A 17095-nucleotide genomic window follows, 5' to 3' on the forward strand; every position below is an offset into this window, starting at 1 on the left:
GGAGACAGGCGCCACGGGAGAGACTGAATGCTTCAAATCGATCCTTGGAAAAAAAAGACATTAATGCTCAAACACGTCCCCGTGCGTATATAGACAGCCCCAGGTTGGAAATCTCGAGACACAGTCCATCTGGCTAGAACCGCAGAAGGCCCTCCGAAGGCCCTCCGAAGGCAAGTCCTCTGGGCATGCATCCACCAAGTTTGAGAGACTTGGCCACAAGTAGGGAAAATCAGAAGAGCTTCGGATGTCCAGGACATCTGAGTAAAAGGAATGCATGCATACGTTTTCCGTCTCTGAGATGTTGGAAGACGAGTCCTCTATCTTTGGCGCGAAATGGAGAGAAGTGACACATGGCAAGGCACACCGCATTGCACGCCTTGCTACACAGCCTGAGCCGTGATCGGAACGCGAATTAAATGCGCTTTGTGTGTGACAATAATCGCCGCAGAAATCGGACCGGGAGAAGAGGCAACGAGGTCCGCAATAATTTCCAAACAGAGACCAGGGGCGACCTGACATGTCAGAAAAAGAGACAGAAACGCAGGCGCCTCAAATATGCGTTGCTCTTCCCGGCCGCTCGTAGCCTCATCCTCGTGATTCAGCTTATACTCGGCGAATCGACTTGCACTGAAACCCACAGATGCGGGACCGTGTAGCAGAATGTCGCGTGTGCCAGTTGCCGTTCCACCACATATTGAAGCACAGCGGTTTGAGAAGTTTCATTTCGTCGAAAGAGGGAGAACAAGAGAAAAGGCTTGCAGAACGTCCATGATAGCGCGAGACTCGGGCTCATGGCAAGCAGTACAAAGACCAGCGGCATTCAGTGGACCTCCTCCTGTTGTCCTGCCTTATTCCAGCTCCTTCACTCCGACACCACGACAGGCGTCACACACCGCGACCACTGCAGCAGATATATCCACGTATATACATACACACAAAGAGAGATCTACAGTTAGGGAGCAACTCCTATGTGCATGCTTAAATTTTGGAATTCGTTCTCCTATATTGTTAGCAGCATATACTTATACATATACATATATATATATATATATATATGATGGGGAAGGAATTGAGTGATAATTCTTTCTAGAGAATGAAATAACGATGGAGAAACAATTTACGAGAAGAATGTTTCCTCCATATATATATATATATATATATGGATAAATATGCGTATGTGTGGTGACGCCTGAACCCGGCGGCATTTGTTTTCCGTCGCTTGCGGCCGTACTCGTCCTGCTGTGTAGAAGAGTTGAATTTCAAATGCTTCCTCGGGACCTGTGTGCTCGAGGGCGACCGAAAATCGACAGACATCGGAGTCGATGTTTCGCACTCGGGTGCCCAGCCGCATGCGCTCTCCCACCTTGCAGACGCCGAAATCCAAATGACTTGGGAAAACTTCGACAAGTCTCTGCGGCTGTTCCTTTGGAGACCGGACCTGCAAACTCAGGGACGCAAGGTCGAACTTCACTTGCATGCACTGAGCTGGCGGTGTTGTGTCGTTGCTCGTTTCTATGCCGATAGAACCCAGTTCTCCATCACTGTTTAACCTTTCATCGAAAGTTTCAAAAGTCGTTTCCGTGGCAAGGCGGCAGCGTACACACGGTTCCAGACTTGAAGAATTATCGAGAGCTTGCAAGACCCTGTTGGCTCCTGCCTGTCAGGTTCTCCGCGCAGCAAAACCGCGAAAAAACACACACAGGGAGGAACCAAGACAAAGGAAAGACACGACTCGCGAGCCTGCCAGAGACGCTGGCAACATCCATACGAAGGACCCCAGATTCGCCTGATTATCTTTGTTATCTATATACATATATATATATATATGCATATATATATATATACAAAATCGACAGACGTCTGAGTCGATGTTTCGCATTTGGGAGCCGAGCCGCAGGCAGACGCTGAAATCCAAATGACTTGGAAAAACGTCGACAAGTCTCTGCGGCTAAAGCCGTTTTCCAAGCACCACCATCGTATCCTAGCTCTGTCAGTACAGCATAACTTCGATCCGGGAGCAAAGACGTCACGGCATCGCAAGCTCCACGAAGATTCAGCGCGGAAACGAGATGGCAAGCACAGGGGGAGGGACGAGAGAGAAGAACGCTCAAGATGGAAGGGGAACAGAGGAGAGGAACAGAAGCAGAGAGTCAAAGAGGCACAGCCCACAACGTAGAGAAGGGAGAACGAGAACGCGACAGAGAAAAGAGAGAAAAGGATGGAGCAAGAGAAAGAGAAGAAGCGAGGAAGTGAAGTTACCATGTAAGACAGAACAGGTGAAGGAGAGGGCGAGGCAGCTCGTGTGGCAGAAAGATTGAGAATCGTTCACTTTGTCTTTTGTGCGACACTTGCTGCAAGTCCACGTCTCTGCGCAGGTTTGTCCGGGTCTCCATGCGTCTATTTCGATGTGACGAAATGTTTATTCATGTGAAAACTGCGGACGCTTCTCTCTCCAACACATGGATTGACTTTGCCACCCCAGTGTGCCCTTGCGATCTCCTCTGGTTGATCCCCTTCCTGCTGCCGCTGCTCGACAGGGAGATGACTGTTGCTATCCGTCCTAGGCCTCGAACCAAAATCCGCAGATACTTAAGCATGCACCCATATAAGCAAACAAAGTACATATATATATATATATAAATATATATAAATGCATATACGTATATATATATATATATATATATATATATTGTAGATCAGTGGATGAACTAGTGGGTGGATTCATTGAATGTTCGAAGGAAAGAACGCCTGCGTGTGCGTATTTCGATGGGCTGGGTGCGGAAATGTGAAGCGTCTAATTCACCTGGGAGGCCTTGGGTTGCGTGAAGGGGCACATGGACGCAGTTTTGATTTTTCTGTCGACCGGCGCTTCGACGGTTTGATATTTTTCATTCGGACTGAACTCGGCGCTTCTCTCCCCGTGTTTTCTGGCGACGATCATCTTGGAGATGAATCGATCTGGGCAGGCGAACTGGTGCTTCGCTCTTGGTTTTCCGTACACGTTGTAGATCGACGACTTCACGCTTGCCACCTTGTCTCTTCCCTCGCCTTTCGTCGCTCTGCAAGGCCGCCCTTCCCGCGTTCCATTCTGATGGGTGCTGGCGCTGAGAAGTTTCTCTCTGCCTCGACCGCCTTCTTTTCTTTCTACACTTCCGCCAGAGCAAGGTCCTCGTGAGGGACTTGAGGTTTCCCGCCCAAACGCCTGCACTGCGTCTTTGTCGGCGTCTTTGTCGGAGCTCAGGTGTGTCTCTCGCCTCTCAGTTTGGCGTGTCTCTCCCTCATCTTCGCCTTGGATCCGACCGATCGAGAGACAGGGAGAGGCGTCCCTGGAACTTGAAGCTGAGGCAGGGCACAAGTCGTCATCTGCCCACGGCGTCGCATGCCGGTGCACAGGCGTCACTGCATTTATCGCTGTGCTGAGGAACTCCCGTCTTGCCTCTGCGTTCTGCAAAAGATACACCAGCTTGGAGGATGCTGGCGGTGCTTCTGAACACACAGTCACACACACCAGGATGTGCAGCCGCCAACGGACAGGAAAAGAGCCGCCAAGACGGCAAGTCAAATACGAAAACGTCGTGAGAGAAGCAGCCTCCACATACACACGTATATATATATATACACATATATGCATTTCAGTTTATATAAGTATGGGCGGTCTACTTGTCGACAGAGATGAACAGAGAGGCAAATATGTGTAGATAACAACGTCTAGGCGTTCACACGTTTAGATATGTACATCATTGTCTGTGTAGGAATGCATGCAGGTGCGTAGATATAGCTCTGTAGACAAGGTCACAGGTTTCCACGTCAGGTAGCCGATCTCGAATCCTTCTACACTTTCTTGAGCTCGACAGCTGTTCAAATGAACTCGCATATGGGGAACCCCCTTGAACACAGAAGACTCTTTTTGACACTCAGCAGTCGTTTGCTCGGTACACGCAACTTCAGAGCCGCGCCTACCCTCCGATTCTTCTTTCCCCGTCTCTCTCTGAAAACTCTTCGCGCTTCGGACCTCAGCCTCTCCCCTCCGAGCAGTCGACCCAGAACGCGACAATGAGTCTTCAGGCGACTCCATCCGCAAGAAAAATTGTTCGTTCGACTCAGAAGCGTCGCGCGCCTCGGACAACGCAGCAGCGGCTTCCGCGTCTCTCTCAAAATTTCCCTCCGTTATTTCGAAACACTTTGGGGTCGAAGAGACGCTCTCCAGCTCCGTTCGTCTCTGAAGTTGTGCTTCCGAGTCTGGAGCAGATGGGAGGCCTATGGCGTCTGACAAAGTCAATTGCACCAAGAAGCGTCCCAGAAGACACACCGGTGATCTAAGCTCTCCAGATACTTGGCGTTTCACTATGTATGGATCTTCTGTGCTTGTCGCCTTAAGTGTGCTCGGCAAAGGCAGTAGAAAAAACGGAACAAGAAGCGACTCACGCAGACAGTCCCTCTCACAGTTATATCAAAATATTAACGCGTCCATGTTCCCTCGTCTTAGAAGTCTCCTCTGTATGCACGCCACTGTGCAGCGAGCAACGACGAGAAGAGTGTCTTAGCAAAAACAGCGCAAAGTGGAGAAACCCCCCCAAATCGGGGTCCTTACACGTACGTAGACATGCAAATATATATGTGTATAAGTATTGATGTATACGTGAACTAAAAGTTTGTGTTTTAGTCTGGTTCTGTGGCTGTCTGTGAATTTCGATGGGCTCTGCGCACATGTTGATCGTTCGCGCCCAAAAGCCAAAGGCCGAGAAGGTTGCAAGGAGGAGATCATTTAGGCGAGGCCATGGTGCAGACAGACAGATCGAGGGTGAGAGTATGTGTGAACGCTTGAGGAAATGGCAGTTGTTGCTGTGCGCCATTTATTGCCTGTGAGATCTCAGAAGAAGACGCGGTGAAGATGTTTCACCATGTACAATTAGAGAGAAGCAAGAGCGACACAAGAAAAGAACAAACATCAGCACCTGGATCAGAAGCGGTGGGGCAAAGGCCCTGGAGTGTGTCCAGCGAGGACGCGAAAGTCTTCATGTTTTCCAGTGTTTCTCTCAGCCATTCCTCGGGGCGCCTTTACACAGAAACAGAGAAGGTACTCTTCTCCCTTTGTCGCTTTGCCTCGGACGACGCAAAACAGAAGCTGTCGTGTACTCACTTGAGGTCCGTTGTCCCTACGAAGCTGTGCGGCTGGATCTTCAAACGAAGCAACCCAGACACTCGTCGCTTCAGGACTCCACAGCCATAGACGAACTATGCACACACGTTTAAATTTTGAAATTTTCTACGTGTAAATTCGCACTTCGAAAGCAAAGAAAAAGACTGGTCACAAACCAAATGCGTGTGTGGGGGGACATGCAGACGTCCTACATAAAAGTCGACAAAGCCGAAGCAGTGCACAGACACAAACCTAACGAATACTTCCCAATGGTAAATATATGTATATACATACGTACGTATTCGCATATATATATATATATATATATATATATATATATATATGTTTCGTACGTAAAACAGTGCATGGGGGGGCGTCGAAAGAAACTAAGTGAAGAGACCTACCTGACATAAGTAGTTATACATGCGTGCATGCGTTATGCATGAAGATGCAGAGGAACGTTATGGGGAACTAGAGGATGGACGTAAAAGTGACGAGGAAAGAGGGTCTCAAAGGACGAGTGCTGTTGAGTGTGTGACAATACGACTTGACACAAGCGCGTTTGCGGAGGCCTCTGTTGTATCCAAGCTCTGTCTCATTAATTGCCACAGAAGACGAAAATGGATATTCTTTCTTTCTCGAAACGTCCTTCCTTCGGGAGTGTATCCACACAACGCTGGAGGATTTCGGTTTGGAGTTGGAATCGCTCCGCATCATCCCCGCAATGATCCACCCAACGCTTCGTGCTCCACTTCAACTCACCTCGAAGGAGTGATCTGCTGCCGAAGAAGGAGAGCCTGAAACTCGAGGGCCTGAACGCTCAAGTCGGAAGGAAGATTCAGAACGGTCGACGGCAGAGAGGACTGGAGAGGCGGCACTTTGCGTTTCTGCTGTTTCCGTTTTCGACAGTTTCGAGTCTTTTCTGGACGACCGGCTGAGAGTTTCTCTGTACGCAGAGCACCTCTGAAAGCCGGAACGTCAGTGTCTACGACTTCTACTCAAACATCGCCTTAGATGCACAGACAGATGGATGCACGGCACTCAGTGTGAACCGCCTTGAATCGTCAAGTCACTGAGAACTGGAGTGCATCGGGACTACCGTCAGCACAGTTGCAAGGTGAGAGTCGCAAGGCACACACAGTCACCCCGCTACCTAAGCTTCCAGCTAAGCAGTTCGAGTTTTCTCCTCCAAATTCTCTCTCGCGAGTTCGAGTTGAATCTGTCGATATGAATGGAACTCTGAACTCCAAAGCTCTCCTGAGTCTGTAACAAACCTGTTATCCGCAACTGCACGAAGCTTAACAAGCTTCCCGGAAAAACATGAGATTTCCGGTTCTACGACTCCGTGATAAACACGGTCTACGAATCGCGGAAGGAGCGTTTGTAGGCATTTATGGAGTGTCACAGGAGAACAACTCTAAAGCGAGCATTTATGTACAGCTACGGTAACTGGTGCGGTGAAATATCGGTTAAGCGTTCCGTTTCCTTACGTACGCATGAAAAAACGCAAACAGAGACAACTGTGGAGACGAGACCCTCCATACAACTTCTTCGCTTTTACACGGTGCGCACTGACGCTCGATGTACGCATCCGACCTCTCTGACACCACTGTCGAGAGCTTATCCTCTCTTCCTACAGCAGTGCATGCCACTGGATATAAAGACGTACAAACCTATACATTGTATATGAATGTTCATCTGCATGCGTCCGCATATACGCATGCAGGGATACGCGTATACACTTTGCAAGTTCACCAGACACCACGAGGTGAGAAAAAGCATTAAAACGCCGCATGCGCGATCCACACGAAAGTGACGTCTACATTTTGTTTTTGCATGTCTAATGGCCAGCGGAGAAACCCTCGAGAGATGGCAACGGAGGTGTACACAGACACAGACACAAGCACAGACATCTGTAGGGGGTATCTGGGGTGTCATTGGACGTGAGATGCGGTTCGCGTTGAGAGGCGACCCCTTGGTTTTGGCTCCTCGCCTTTGGCGTTTGCCTCTTCACTTGGGCTATTTTCCTGTTGCATGCGGTTCTTCAGACTCTTTCTCACCTTCAGAAAGAAAGAAATCTGCGACCTCTGGCGAGACGAGGTAGGGAATGTAGTGCTTTGCTTTCGCTGCCTCCCACTGAAGATAGCGAAAGTAGCGTTCTTGAAAATCTCTCCACTGACCGGGCTCAACTTCCGGATACTCCAGAAATGTTCTGCATGCGCATGCATCCAGAACCTCTCGTTCCACATGTTCGCTTGCTGCGACTTTTCCCGAGTGTCACGTGCAGAGGTGCCAAACGAATGTTTGAAAAACTCAGAGCTATACACAAGCGGAGGAGAAATCGTGAAACTTTGGTAGTCTCCTTCTTCGCCTGCTTGTCCACACCATTAAAGCAACGGGTACCTATACACAGCAAACAACTTGCGCGCTTCACAGATATCCCGATATATGTATGTATCTATAGGCCGCTTGTGGGGGGCCTATGCTCTATATGCAACCATGTGCACATACAGTCGTATGCATACACATACCTGTAGGTATACATGAATTATTATACATGTATACATACATATATATATATATATATATATATATATATACATACATATATATGTACGTAAGTATATGTATATGAATATATATATATATACATATATATATATTTGGAAATGGAGATGGGAACAACTGCGGTTGTCTCGTGTTTCTCGCTCTCAATCCTTACCTGAAAGCCGTGAACGCGGTCTCTGTATTCTCTGCATTTTCGCGGCAGGTACTTGGCTGGGCATGCTGATAAAGAGAAGAACACAGAGAAAAAAGAGTCCCGCAGCTGGCAAGAGTGCGAGCGCGATACGCGAGTGTTGGGGAGCTACAAAGATCTCTGCCATTGGGTGTCTCTATACAGGTGGAAAGGCCTCTAGCACTCATTCTTTTAAAATGGTGCGTTTCGTGAAAACATGTCTATTCTCGTCGTCGTCACCTGCACATTTTGTATATGGCATTCACATGGCGCGAAGACAAGACTGACAGTGAGTGTCTTTTTCCTTTTGTGGTAATGGCACGAAATCCCTGTAAACAAGTTTTTCTCTACCGCTGTACGTATCGTGTGCATGTCTGTGTCTTACTGCACGTTGCGAAACCTCACAGATGTATCGAGGATTGTTGAACACAGGTAGCCACCATAAGTATCTGGATGATCCTCGAGTTTGCTTTGAGACCGCAGTGTTTTCCTGCAAGCCAGCAACGCGGCCATCAATATCGATCTATCTATCTATATATATATCTATATATCTATATATATATATATCTATATATATCTATATCTATATCTATATATATATATATATATACGTAGAAATATGTGAATATACATAGATACATAAATATGGTAACAGTGCATCTGCATTCGGCAGGAAGGTCGCGCGAAAGCATTTTGTGAAATATTCGACAGTAAGGTTACCTGTTCAATTGGGAGAGGCGTGAGAGGGAGGACAGGCGGGGACGAGGAGGCACTCGTAAAAACTGCGTGACATTTGCATCCCTCATAAGGATGCTTGAGTGTACGTACAGGAGCAATCATGCTTTTTGGATCAGCTTCGCATTGTTCGAAAAATGATTTTACCTCCCTGCAAAACGGCCGACAATTCGAGTCTTCACTCTGCAAGGTATTTTCTTGTCCTGCTCCTTAAGACGCAGACCTGACTGCCCGACCTCGCGTTGGTCTCTTTCGCACTTTCCTCGCTCTCTCAAAAAAAACGCACTGAAACATGTTTCTCGTGAACCTGTGAGAGGGCTCTCGAAGGGAGTCCGAATGCGTAGTTAGTAGACAGTTAACGCCACGAGTAATTTCTGGAGAAAGGGAGTTCCACTTCCGCCTTATCGCAGGCCTTCCGAATACGCATCTCAGACATCTTGTGGTCTAAACACAACGTTCGTCGGTTTGCCAGCAAGTCTCAGAAGGACGCGCTGGCGCCTCGTCTTGTTGAGAGATAAGGGTATCGGAATTTCCTTTTCTTGTGCTTTATCTCTCGCCTTTCTGATGCTTGTGCACATCGTATCGTCACTCCTGCCATGAGACGCGCGTCTTCATAAATGTGTGTACGTTGACATATCGGTGTTGTCCATTGATGCATCACGAAGTACCGTGACTATCGCTTCAGGAAAGACAACACAGGGAGAAGCGTGATGTCCAACTCCTGATCTCAACGCGTTTCCTGGGACCGCAATGTACATCAGTCTCACAGAGCTCTGTTGCCAATACCAGTCTCCCTGCCTCTACTGACCTATCCATGTGTCTCTTCTGACTCTACCAATATGTCTACCTGTCTGCCAATCTATCTATTTGCGCATCTACAGGGAGCTGTAGAAGAGATCCATCTGAGTCGCAAGTGAATTGGCGATGCTTTTCCGACCTCTGGCCGCGGCGCCCTCGTAGGCGCGTGAACCTCAGACCGACTGGATCTCTCAAACAAAGGCTGTATACGGTGCGTTGAACGTGTGTCTCCATCTGTACACAAGCTTCGAGTCTCTTACATGCGATCCAGGATCTCCTCAGCCTCTCCCGTTTCGCAGGAGACTGCATAGAGGCGCAAGGAACCGAGGGTGGAGAGATGTTCAGGAGAGTCTTCGATTCGTTCGCCTCCATTTGTTTTCTCCTCGCTTGCTGCCTGGCGAAAAAGGAGAGTCGAAAGAGGCGAAGCGAAACCAGGCGATGGCCGCTGTACAGACAGCGTCTCCTCGCCCGCTGCCTGGCGGACTGCGACCTCTCCCTCGGAGCTGAGAATTCGCAGACAGTCATCCCGTGGCAATCAAGCAGCAAACGATGGGTGCAAGGCGCAAACGATTCAGGACAAGAAAACCGAGAGCGAAACACTTTAGTGTGCGCGATTCAGCGGCGCCCCTCGAGGTGTACAGACACTCGAAAGTGAGACGCATGCATTCACATCAACGCGTTTTGGGTTGAACAGGCGCAGTCAACAAACTGCATTCGGTGGAGGTGTGCGTGAGGTACGAAGCTGCCAAGGTCTGGAGACAATATTCTTTTTATCTTGCCTCACTACAGACTTCAGGAGCGAAAGTAGGCAGAATGTTAAACCTGAGAAGAACGCGTGTGACTTGAGGTACTGTCGTCGCGAAAAAGCTCGACAGAAGAAATTTAGACTCGACGCGGCGAAAGTGGGGGCTACGAGGCTTGTTTCTGCCTGTCGTCGGGACTCGCTTGTTCTCTACGCAGTGAGCAGAGGTGATGAACGCGATATGTGGAGACACAAGAATCCCGGCGAGAGGAGAACCCTTTGAAGAGTTTGAGAGGAAAACGCGGGAGATGAGGACGAGCGAACCGATTTCTCCACGAGGTGACGGTGCTGCTTTCGAACACCCATCGGCCTCTGCCGAGAGAGGCGAGGGAACGATGTTCTTCTTATGGCTTGTGGTCACTTCTGTGCTGGACTCGTCTACACTTAGCGGACTTGACAGCATGGTTATGCAAGGCACGAGAGAACGACTCGGGGATCAGAAGGCTCGCCAGATGAACGACGAGTTCAGACCGTAGTCGTCTCTGCGCCTCAGAGCAAAGCTTTGAAGAGGACTCCTAACTCAGAGTGGACTACTGTCAGGACTGTGGCACATGGAGAGGAATCAAATGCGACGAACTCTATGCGCCTTGAAACAGAACGTTTTTCCTCGAATCGCAAACAGGGCAAATCCTATTATCCCGAGCTAAAGTGTACTCAAAGATCAAATCGCCTGTCGCCAGTAGACGTTGGTAGCCGCAAGTGCTCCGCACAGAGTGGAGCCCGGAAAGAGAGTGCCCGAGTCAATTTCGAGATGCTTGTTCATCCTGTACATAGACGATGGTTCTTCAGAGACCGTTGCTCACGAGCTGCAATCCGGTCTAACATGAAGAGTTACGAGTGACATGTCCGTCTGTCGAAAGCATCGGGTCTGAGACTTTTCATTAGATAAAACCTCTGTAAGGTTCCGACCTTACTTGATGACGAACGTATCTCCTGTGTCTCCTGTGGTGGTGATTTCTTTGCGCCGCAGACAACAAGAATAGGTCCGTAGGCGTTTTTCAGATGGAGCACCGTGTTCTGCCGTCCATTCCACATTCACCTGAAACGCGACGCATGCACGGTGAGTCGAAAGAGGCTCTGAGTTCGTTTTTTGAGTCCGCGAAACGAATCGAAAGACACGCAGAAAGGAAACCTCGATGGAGGCAGGAGGATGCTGTCAGTCGCCAGATGTGATGAAGAGAGCCTTCGCAGTCTTCTAAGCAGTTTCCTTTATTCCGTGTGTCTCGTTCATGTCGATCCACAGGGAGAACGTTCGCAGACGCGAAAAAAACATGCATCAAGCACCCTTCAACATGGCAAGGAAGACACGGACAGGCGAGATGCACAGCAGACGAAACACCAAAGCGGCAGTCCTGCGACCCTCGAAACAATCGGGAAAAGGCACCTAAACAACCTTCTGGAAGAATAGCTGAAGAAGACACACAAAACGAACAACTCTCAACAGACGCCAGCCACCAGTCTGAGCGAGCGGAGATGCCTGTGAAGCTCCATGACGTAGATGTGTGTGTATGTGGGAAACGATATGCTTCTCTACATGTCTATACAGATATGATGAGACTAATTCGGCAATGCATGAAAATGCATGGAATATAAATGCAAATATCTAGATCTATATAAATATATATATATATATATATATACAACCGTAAACACCGTTTACTCCAGGCATACGCATATACAAGTATACAGATATATATATATATATATATATATGTAAACGGCAAATGAAGGCGTGTGTAGAGACTCATTTCTCTCCACATGCGATTGTGTAGAGATGTAGATAGATGTGTGTTGAAGGCGTTTCAGTTTTTCCTGGGTTTCCCTTGCCGGCCTCTACCGTTTGTCTTTCGTTCGTGTTTGTCCCCGTTTCTGCAGACTGTCCCTCACTTTTACCTGAAGATCTTCGCGGACTGTCACCGTCCACTCGAGCTTTCTTGTAACGGTGATGGAGGTCGCCTGAGTAGTTCTTTCGTTGTCTTGGCCCGCGCGTCTGCTTGCACTCAAGAGACACGAGAACGAAGCCGAGATGTCTGTCGAGGGTGACGGTCGAATGCAAAAGAAAGAGACGCATTGAACGGCTTTTAAGAGACAAAACTTCGTCTACTAGGTTTGCCCTCTCCGCAAGTGTGTCGACATCGGCACCACTATGCGTCTCTGGTCGTCCTCAAGTCTAGGTACGTTCATAGGCGTATACAAAGATATAGAAAAAGGCAGCCGGGCATCTACACTCACAGATAGAGAGACAGACGATGCGCATGCATTTGATTGACAAATTCACGAAAGACAGATGATACAGGCACAGATAGGCAGAAGAAAGGTCAGTCGGTATGTGACGGATAGACACAGATGACGGCGATAGAGTTGTAACGCGATATATCGATAAACGGAGATATGACTATATAACGACAATAGAGAGGCGATGGAGACATAAACAATTGGAGATATCGGCGGAGTTTATATACTCAGAGAGATGACATATCGATCGATAGAAGACAGGCATATCGCCGCAAAGACAGAGACTCATAGATCCATAAACGCGAGAAAAATAGGAAGAGCGGAAGCGAAAAAGTTCCGACCATGCAGGTGAAGAGCGAACGAGGAGGAGAGGGAGAGAGCGAAACGACATGTTCGTTTTTTTCTCCCTTACTCGGAGAAGGAAATTGAAATTCGTGTGCCATCTGCTGCTTGAACGAGAATAGCACTTTGACAGGGGACACCGGCAGTTTCGAGGTCTTCGCCTTCGGCCGCTTCTGTTCCTGTCTTCCCCGTAGGAGGCCGTGCGATTCGTACATGGCAGAAGTTCTCATTCTCGATTTTAATGACCTCACTGTACGGTCCTCCTTCCACGTGGATGCGAGTGCCGTCTGGATGTACCGCCACACTCTTCGTGGTTGCGTTTGAGAACAACACACGACCGCGACAAGAACGATTAATGAAAGAGGTTCATATCTCTTCGGTTCACTGGGGAGACGACGTTTCTCTCCTTCTGTCGCTCTCTAATCGACGACGGTATCTTTCGTCCACTCTAGCTTTGCATCTTTCTCTTTTCTCCCTCACTTTGCTCTCTTTTCTCCTCTCTCCTTCCTCGTTTCTCTCCTCTCTTCCTCTCTTTCTTCCTCTCTCTTCTTGCATCTCGCTTTCTCGCCTTTTCGTTATTGCTTCTCTCTCCCTCTCCTCTGGTTCCTCTCGCCTCTCGCTTTCTTCTCGTCTCGTCTGGGTCCTGCTGGAGCTCACCTTCTTCCTCGCGCTTGGTGTGACTTCTGTGGGGTGCATCCAGTCGATTCGCACGGCGTTGTCTTCTCGCAAAACAACTTGTGTGTCGGACTGAAAATCTGGGTATACTGCCTGCTTGAGAGTGGACAACTCGTACTCTCTCCACTCGCTCTCCGCGCGTCGCGTCTGGCTGTGTCTCGCCAGCGAAGCATTCAATCTCGCCAGCGAAGAACTGAACTCTTGCCCCCTTGCAGCTGGCACGAAGGCGCAACATCCCAACGAACAGCGCATAGCCAAGACGCACACCAACAAATGTTTATATAAATATATATAGGTATAAATATATATATATATATATACATGTATCGACATAGAAAGAGAGCTATCTATCGACGCATTTATATATATATATATATAAATTGTCTCACATGTATCTAGGTACTGGCGTGTGGTGTGCACACACATAAGCATCGCATATATATATATATATATATATATATATTCATCTCGACAGATATGCGCACATATATGAGTGCACATACGTGTATATAAGTGTATATTTGCATACGTATGTATCGGCAGAGTCTACCTAGAGGAGGCATAGTTGTAACCGGTGCATGCGCTTGCCTGCGTCTGTACATGAAATACTATATGGATACATTGCGAGTGTATTGCCATATCGATAGCACTGCTGGTCCTCAACTTCTTTCCAATTTGTGAGACCAACAGGACTAGAGTGGGCCAGCACTCCGTAAATGCACAGTCACTTATTGATGAAGACAAAACATTTAACACTACTCTTTCGCGCAAAGCTTTAAAAGCAGTGACTGATTTAGTTACTATGGGGGGAAGCTGAGAAAACTGGAGAGTGAGGCCGGGACTCTAAACTGTGAACTCTCCTCACGAACATATAGATAGACAGGCAGACAGATAGGTAGATAGAGAGATGAATAGATAGACACACAAATTCGTATATATATATATATATATATCGACGTGTATGCACATTCGCGTATGTACACATATGCATATATTTGTAGGTATTTATCTAGAATTACACGAGTACATGCCGAAACGTACCTTCGTCAAGAGGCAGCGATTTGTCAAAATTTCCTCCATGACCTTGTTTGCTTTGGGCGAACAAGATCTCGTCATCCGCCACTTTGAAGCGTCCGACGCGGCTGCCATCAGGACGACAAAACAACCAGTGTCCAGGAATTCCTTGATCTTTTCTCCCTGAACTTGCAAACGCAGGAGAGGCAGAACATGGCAAGCATGGAAAGAAAACCAAACGCTTTACACGCAGGTGGAGACACGCAAACTCGCCTACCCTGTGGGCGCCTACACGCCAGACCAGGAAGCAGCCGGGAGCCATGATATTCTCACTGAATACAGAGTATCCATATATATATATATATATAATCATATATAGCGAGGGAGAGAGAGACTTAGACATTGAGAGAAAGATATATATATATATATATATATATATATGTGTGTATACGTTTACATACATACATGACGGTTGAGGCGAATCCAGAGAAGGGCGTCTTTTTAAAGAGGAGACAAATTAGGTTTTTTTCACCTCGCTCGATGCAAGAAGAATGGTTTGGCAGCGAAACGGGCAAGTCTCGTAAGTCATCGATCGGTCCCCACGCAACTGCTCCTTCATTTAGGAGGAAACGATATACGACTGTAACATGCAGAAGGAAGTAGAACGCACAGACTCACCTGTAGGCACACAACTCATGCCTATCAATATCAATACGCATATGAAGTCACATTTGTACACCTCTAGTTATAAATGTGTACATCGGTCTACCGGTAGTAACATTATTTACATGGATGCGAACGTATGTGTGGGCACCCTGCAGCCTGAACGTAACCGTATTTCAATATCATTATGACGACCTCTGCCTCTCGGGTGCTCCTTTGCGTCCACATGTCGATGCAAATTGATCGAGAGTGAACTATGAATTTGTACTCATGTATACAACTGCATGCACGCGTACGACTGAGTCGATTTGATACAGATATTTCTCGAACGGGAGTTAATCGCAACGCCCCACCGTTTGCGAAGGCTTCATGCGCGGCCTCTGGACTGAGAGGAAGTTCCTCGTCCAAAGGCAAAGTGTCGAGCGCCGCGTCTACGAAATGTCGCAGAGAGGCGAGATGCCGAGCAGGGGGCTGGTGGCTGCTCGAGAGCCGCAGGGAAAATTCCTCAGGCGAAGGATTGCGGAAGGCAACCGTTCCGTCCTGTGATTCAAATCCAAGAAAGAAAGACAAAGCAGAGAAAGACCAGATTTGCGCGAGGGTAAAACGCGTCTCGTACTCTGCTAGCGATTACGCAGAGGAAAAGAGAGATAAACATACATACATGCATACATACATACAGATACAGATATATATATATATATATATACATATATATATATATATATGTATATAATTGTATTTGTCCTCAGATGTATGCCTTAGACATAAGCCTAACAGATGTAATCAGGCACGGTGAGTCACGTTCCACTTCATTCATCAACCGCGCTCATGTAAACAACGAAAATCATCTCCCGTTCTTTTGTATTCCCTGAGGGCACAGATATCTGTAAATCGCGATGTCTGCATCTATCTGCATCTGCATGTCTCAATACCTAAGTGTGCATCCACGAAGAGCTATGTGTAGCGATATAAATGTATAGTTTGGAATGCAAGAGCAGGCGCGTGTATGGGTGTGTGTGATTTAAACAGCGTAGATCTCTGCTTCGCATGTCCTTGCTTGCAGACGAGAATGGGGAGATCTCCCGTCCTTTCATACAGGAAAGAAAGTCTCTATTCTGCCGGAGAGCAGCCATCTGAGAACGCGGCCGTCTGGGAATGTCCTTCTCTGTATTTCAAAGTCTTCTGGGCATCCAAAGTAAAGCGCGTTTTCACTCAAAGCGAACTTTGTCTGCACACGCGGCTGCATGGTCGGTTGGTCTTCCTCTAGAACGTCGGACTTCTCAGAATAAAGTCCAGTCGAGAAGGCGTACAGCTCCCTACAGATCGAAGAGAGAATAGACGTCTCCCTCTTTCAGCGTGGAGTGAAACAAGTAACAGACAAAAGAAAGTCGTCCTCACAGGGGAGCACATGCTCTGCTTCTTCGAAGCAGTGTCCTTTAAACACCGCGTAACTGCCTACTAGCAAAGTAACTGTGCATCTACACTAAACAAGAAAATGTATTTATCGAAGAGTATATATATATATATATATATATATATATATATATATATATATATAGGCGTAAAGGTTGGGCAGGCACAGCAACAGGAGAGCGAGGGAGGCGCGTAGACAAGCCGACAGATACAACGCTAGATACAGAGGGATAGGAATCTCTGGACACACAGAGTGCTGTAAACATACATATATATATATATATATATACATATATATATATATATACATATATACATATACATATATATATATATATACATATATATATGTATGAATAGCATGTACGTGATAGAGGAGGGCTAACTGAAATCGGCAGGATGATAGGGATGTAGAGTGTTCGCACAGCTCACAAGCGGAAAGGCAACGTGGACGAGAGAGTTCTTGTAAGTATCGAGTTTTATTGTAGACGTAGAACGATACGCATGCACATCGACATGCACACATGCAGCCACACCTGCA

General features: G+C 47.5%; 4 protein-coding genes across 4 annotated transcripts; 2 read left to right on the forward strand and 2 right to left on the reverse strand.

Annotated features, from left to right (window-relative positions):
* Positions 1–380: 380 nt before the first annotated feature.
* TGME49_289260 (hypothetical protein) lies at positions 381–5019 on the reverse strand (the record flags this gene model as incomplete). The annotated part of the gene is made up of 5 exons (XM_018782074.1): positions 381–512; positions 1232–1438; positions 2804–3486; positions 3961–4266; positions 4956–5019. The coding sequence occupies 5 exons, from the start codon at positions 5017–5019 to the stop codon at positions 381–383; spliced, it is 1392 nt and encodes a 463-aa protein (XP_018636398.1).
* Positions 5020–5136: 117 nt separating this feature from the next.
* On the reverse strand, positions 5137–9031 carry TGME49_289270 (hypothetical protein; the record flags this gene model as incomplete). Its single annotated transcript, XM_018782075.1, has 5 exons — positions 8598–9031; positions 7863–7927; positions 7201–7352; positions 5903–6086; positions 5137–5164 (listed from the first exon to the last, which is right to left on the reverse strand). The coding sequence occupies exons 1-5, from the start codon at positions 8715–8717 to the stop codon at positions 5137–5139; spliced, it is 549 nt and encodes a 182-aa protein (XP_018636399.1). The 5' UTR covers positions 8718–9031.
* A 505-nt stretch (positions 9032–9536) lies between these two features.
* Positions 9537–11805, forward strand: TGME49_289273 (hypothetical protein; the record flags this gene model as incomplete). Its single annotated transcript, XM_018782076.1, has 4 exons — positions 9537–9568; positions 10207–10214; positions 11183–11272; positions 11456–11805. The coding sequence occupies 4 exons, from the start codon at positions 9537–9539 to the stop codon at positions 11803–11805; spliced, it is 480 nt and encodes a 159-aa protein (XP_018636400.1).
* A 129-nt stretch (positions 11806–11934) lies between these two features.
* Positions 11935–13540, forward strand: TGME49_289277 (hypothetical protein; the record flags this gene model as incomplete). The annotated part of the gene is made up of 2 exons (XM_018782077.1): positions 11935–12386; positions 12984–13540. Exons 1-2 carry the CDS (start codon positions 12359–12361, stop codon positions 13538–13540), a joined length of 585 nt encoding a protein of 194 aa, XP_018636401.1. The 5' UTR covers positions 11935–12358.
* Positions 13541–17095: the final 3555 nt, after the last annotated feature.

This window comes from Toxoplasma gondii, chromosome IX (assembly GCF_000006565.2).
Source record: "Toxoplasma gondii ME49 chromosome IX, whole genome shotgun sequence".
NCBI lineage: Eukaryota > Apicomplexa > Conoidasida > Eucoccidiorida > Sarcocystidae > Toxoplasma > Toxoplasma gondii.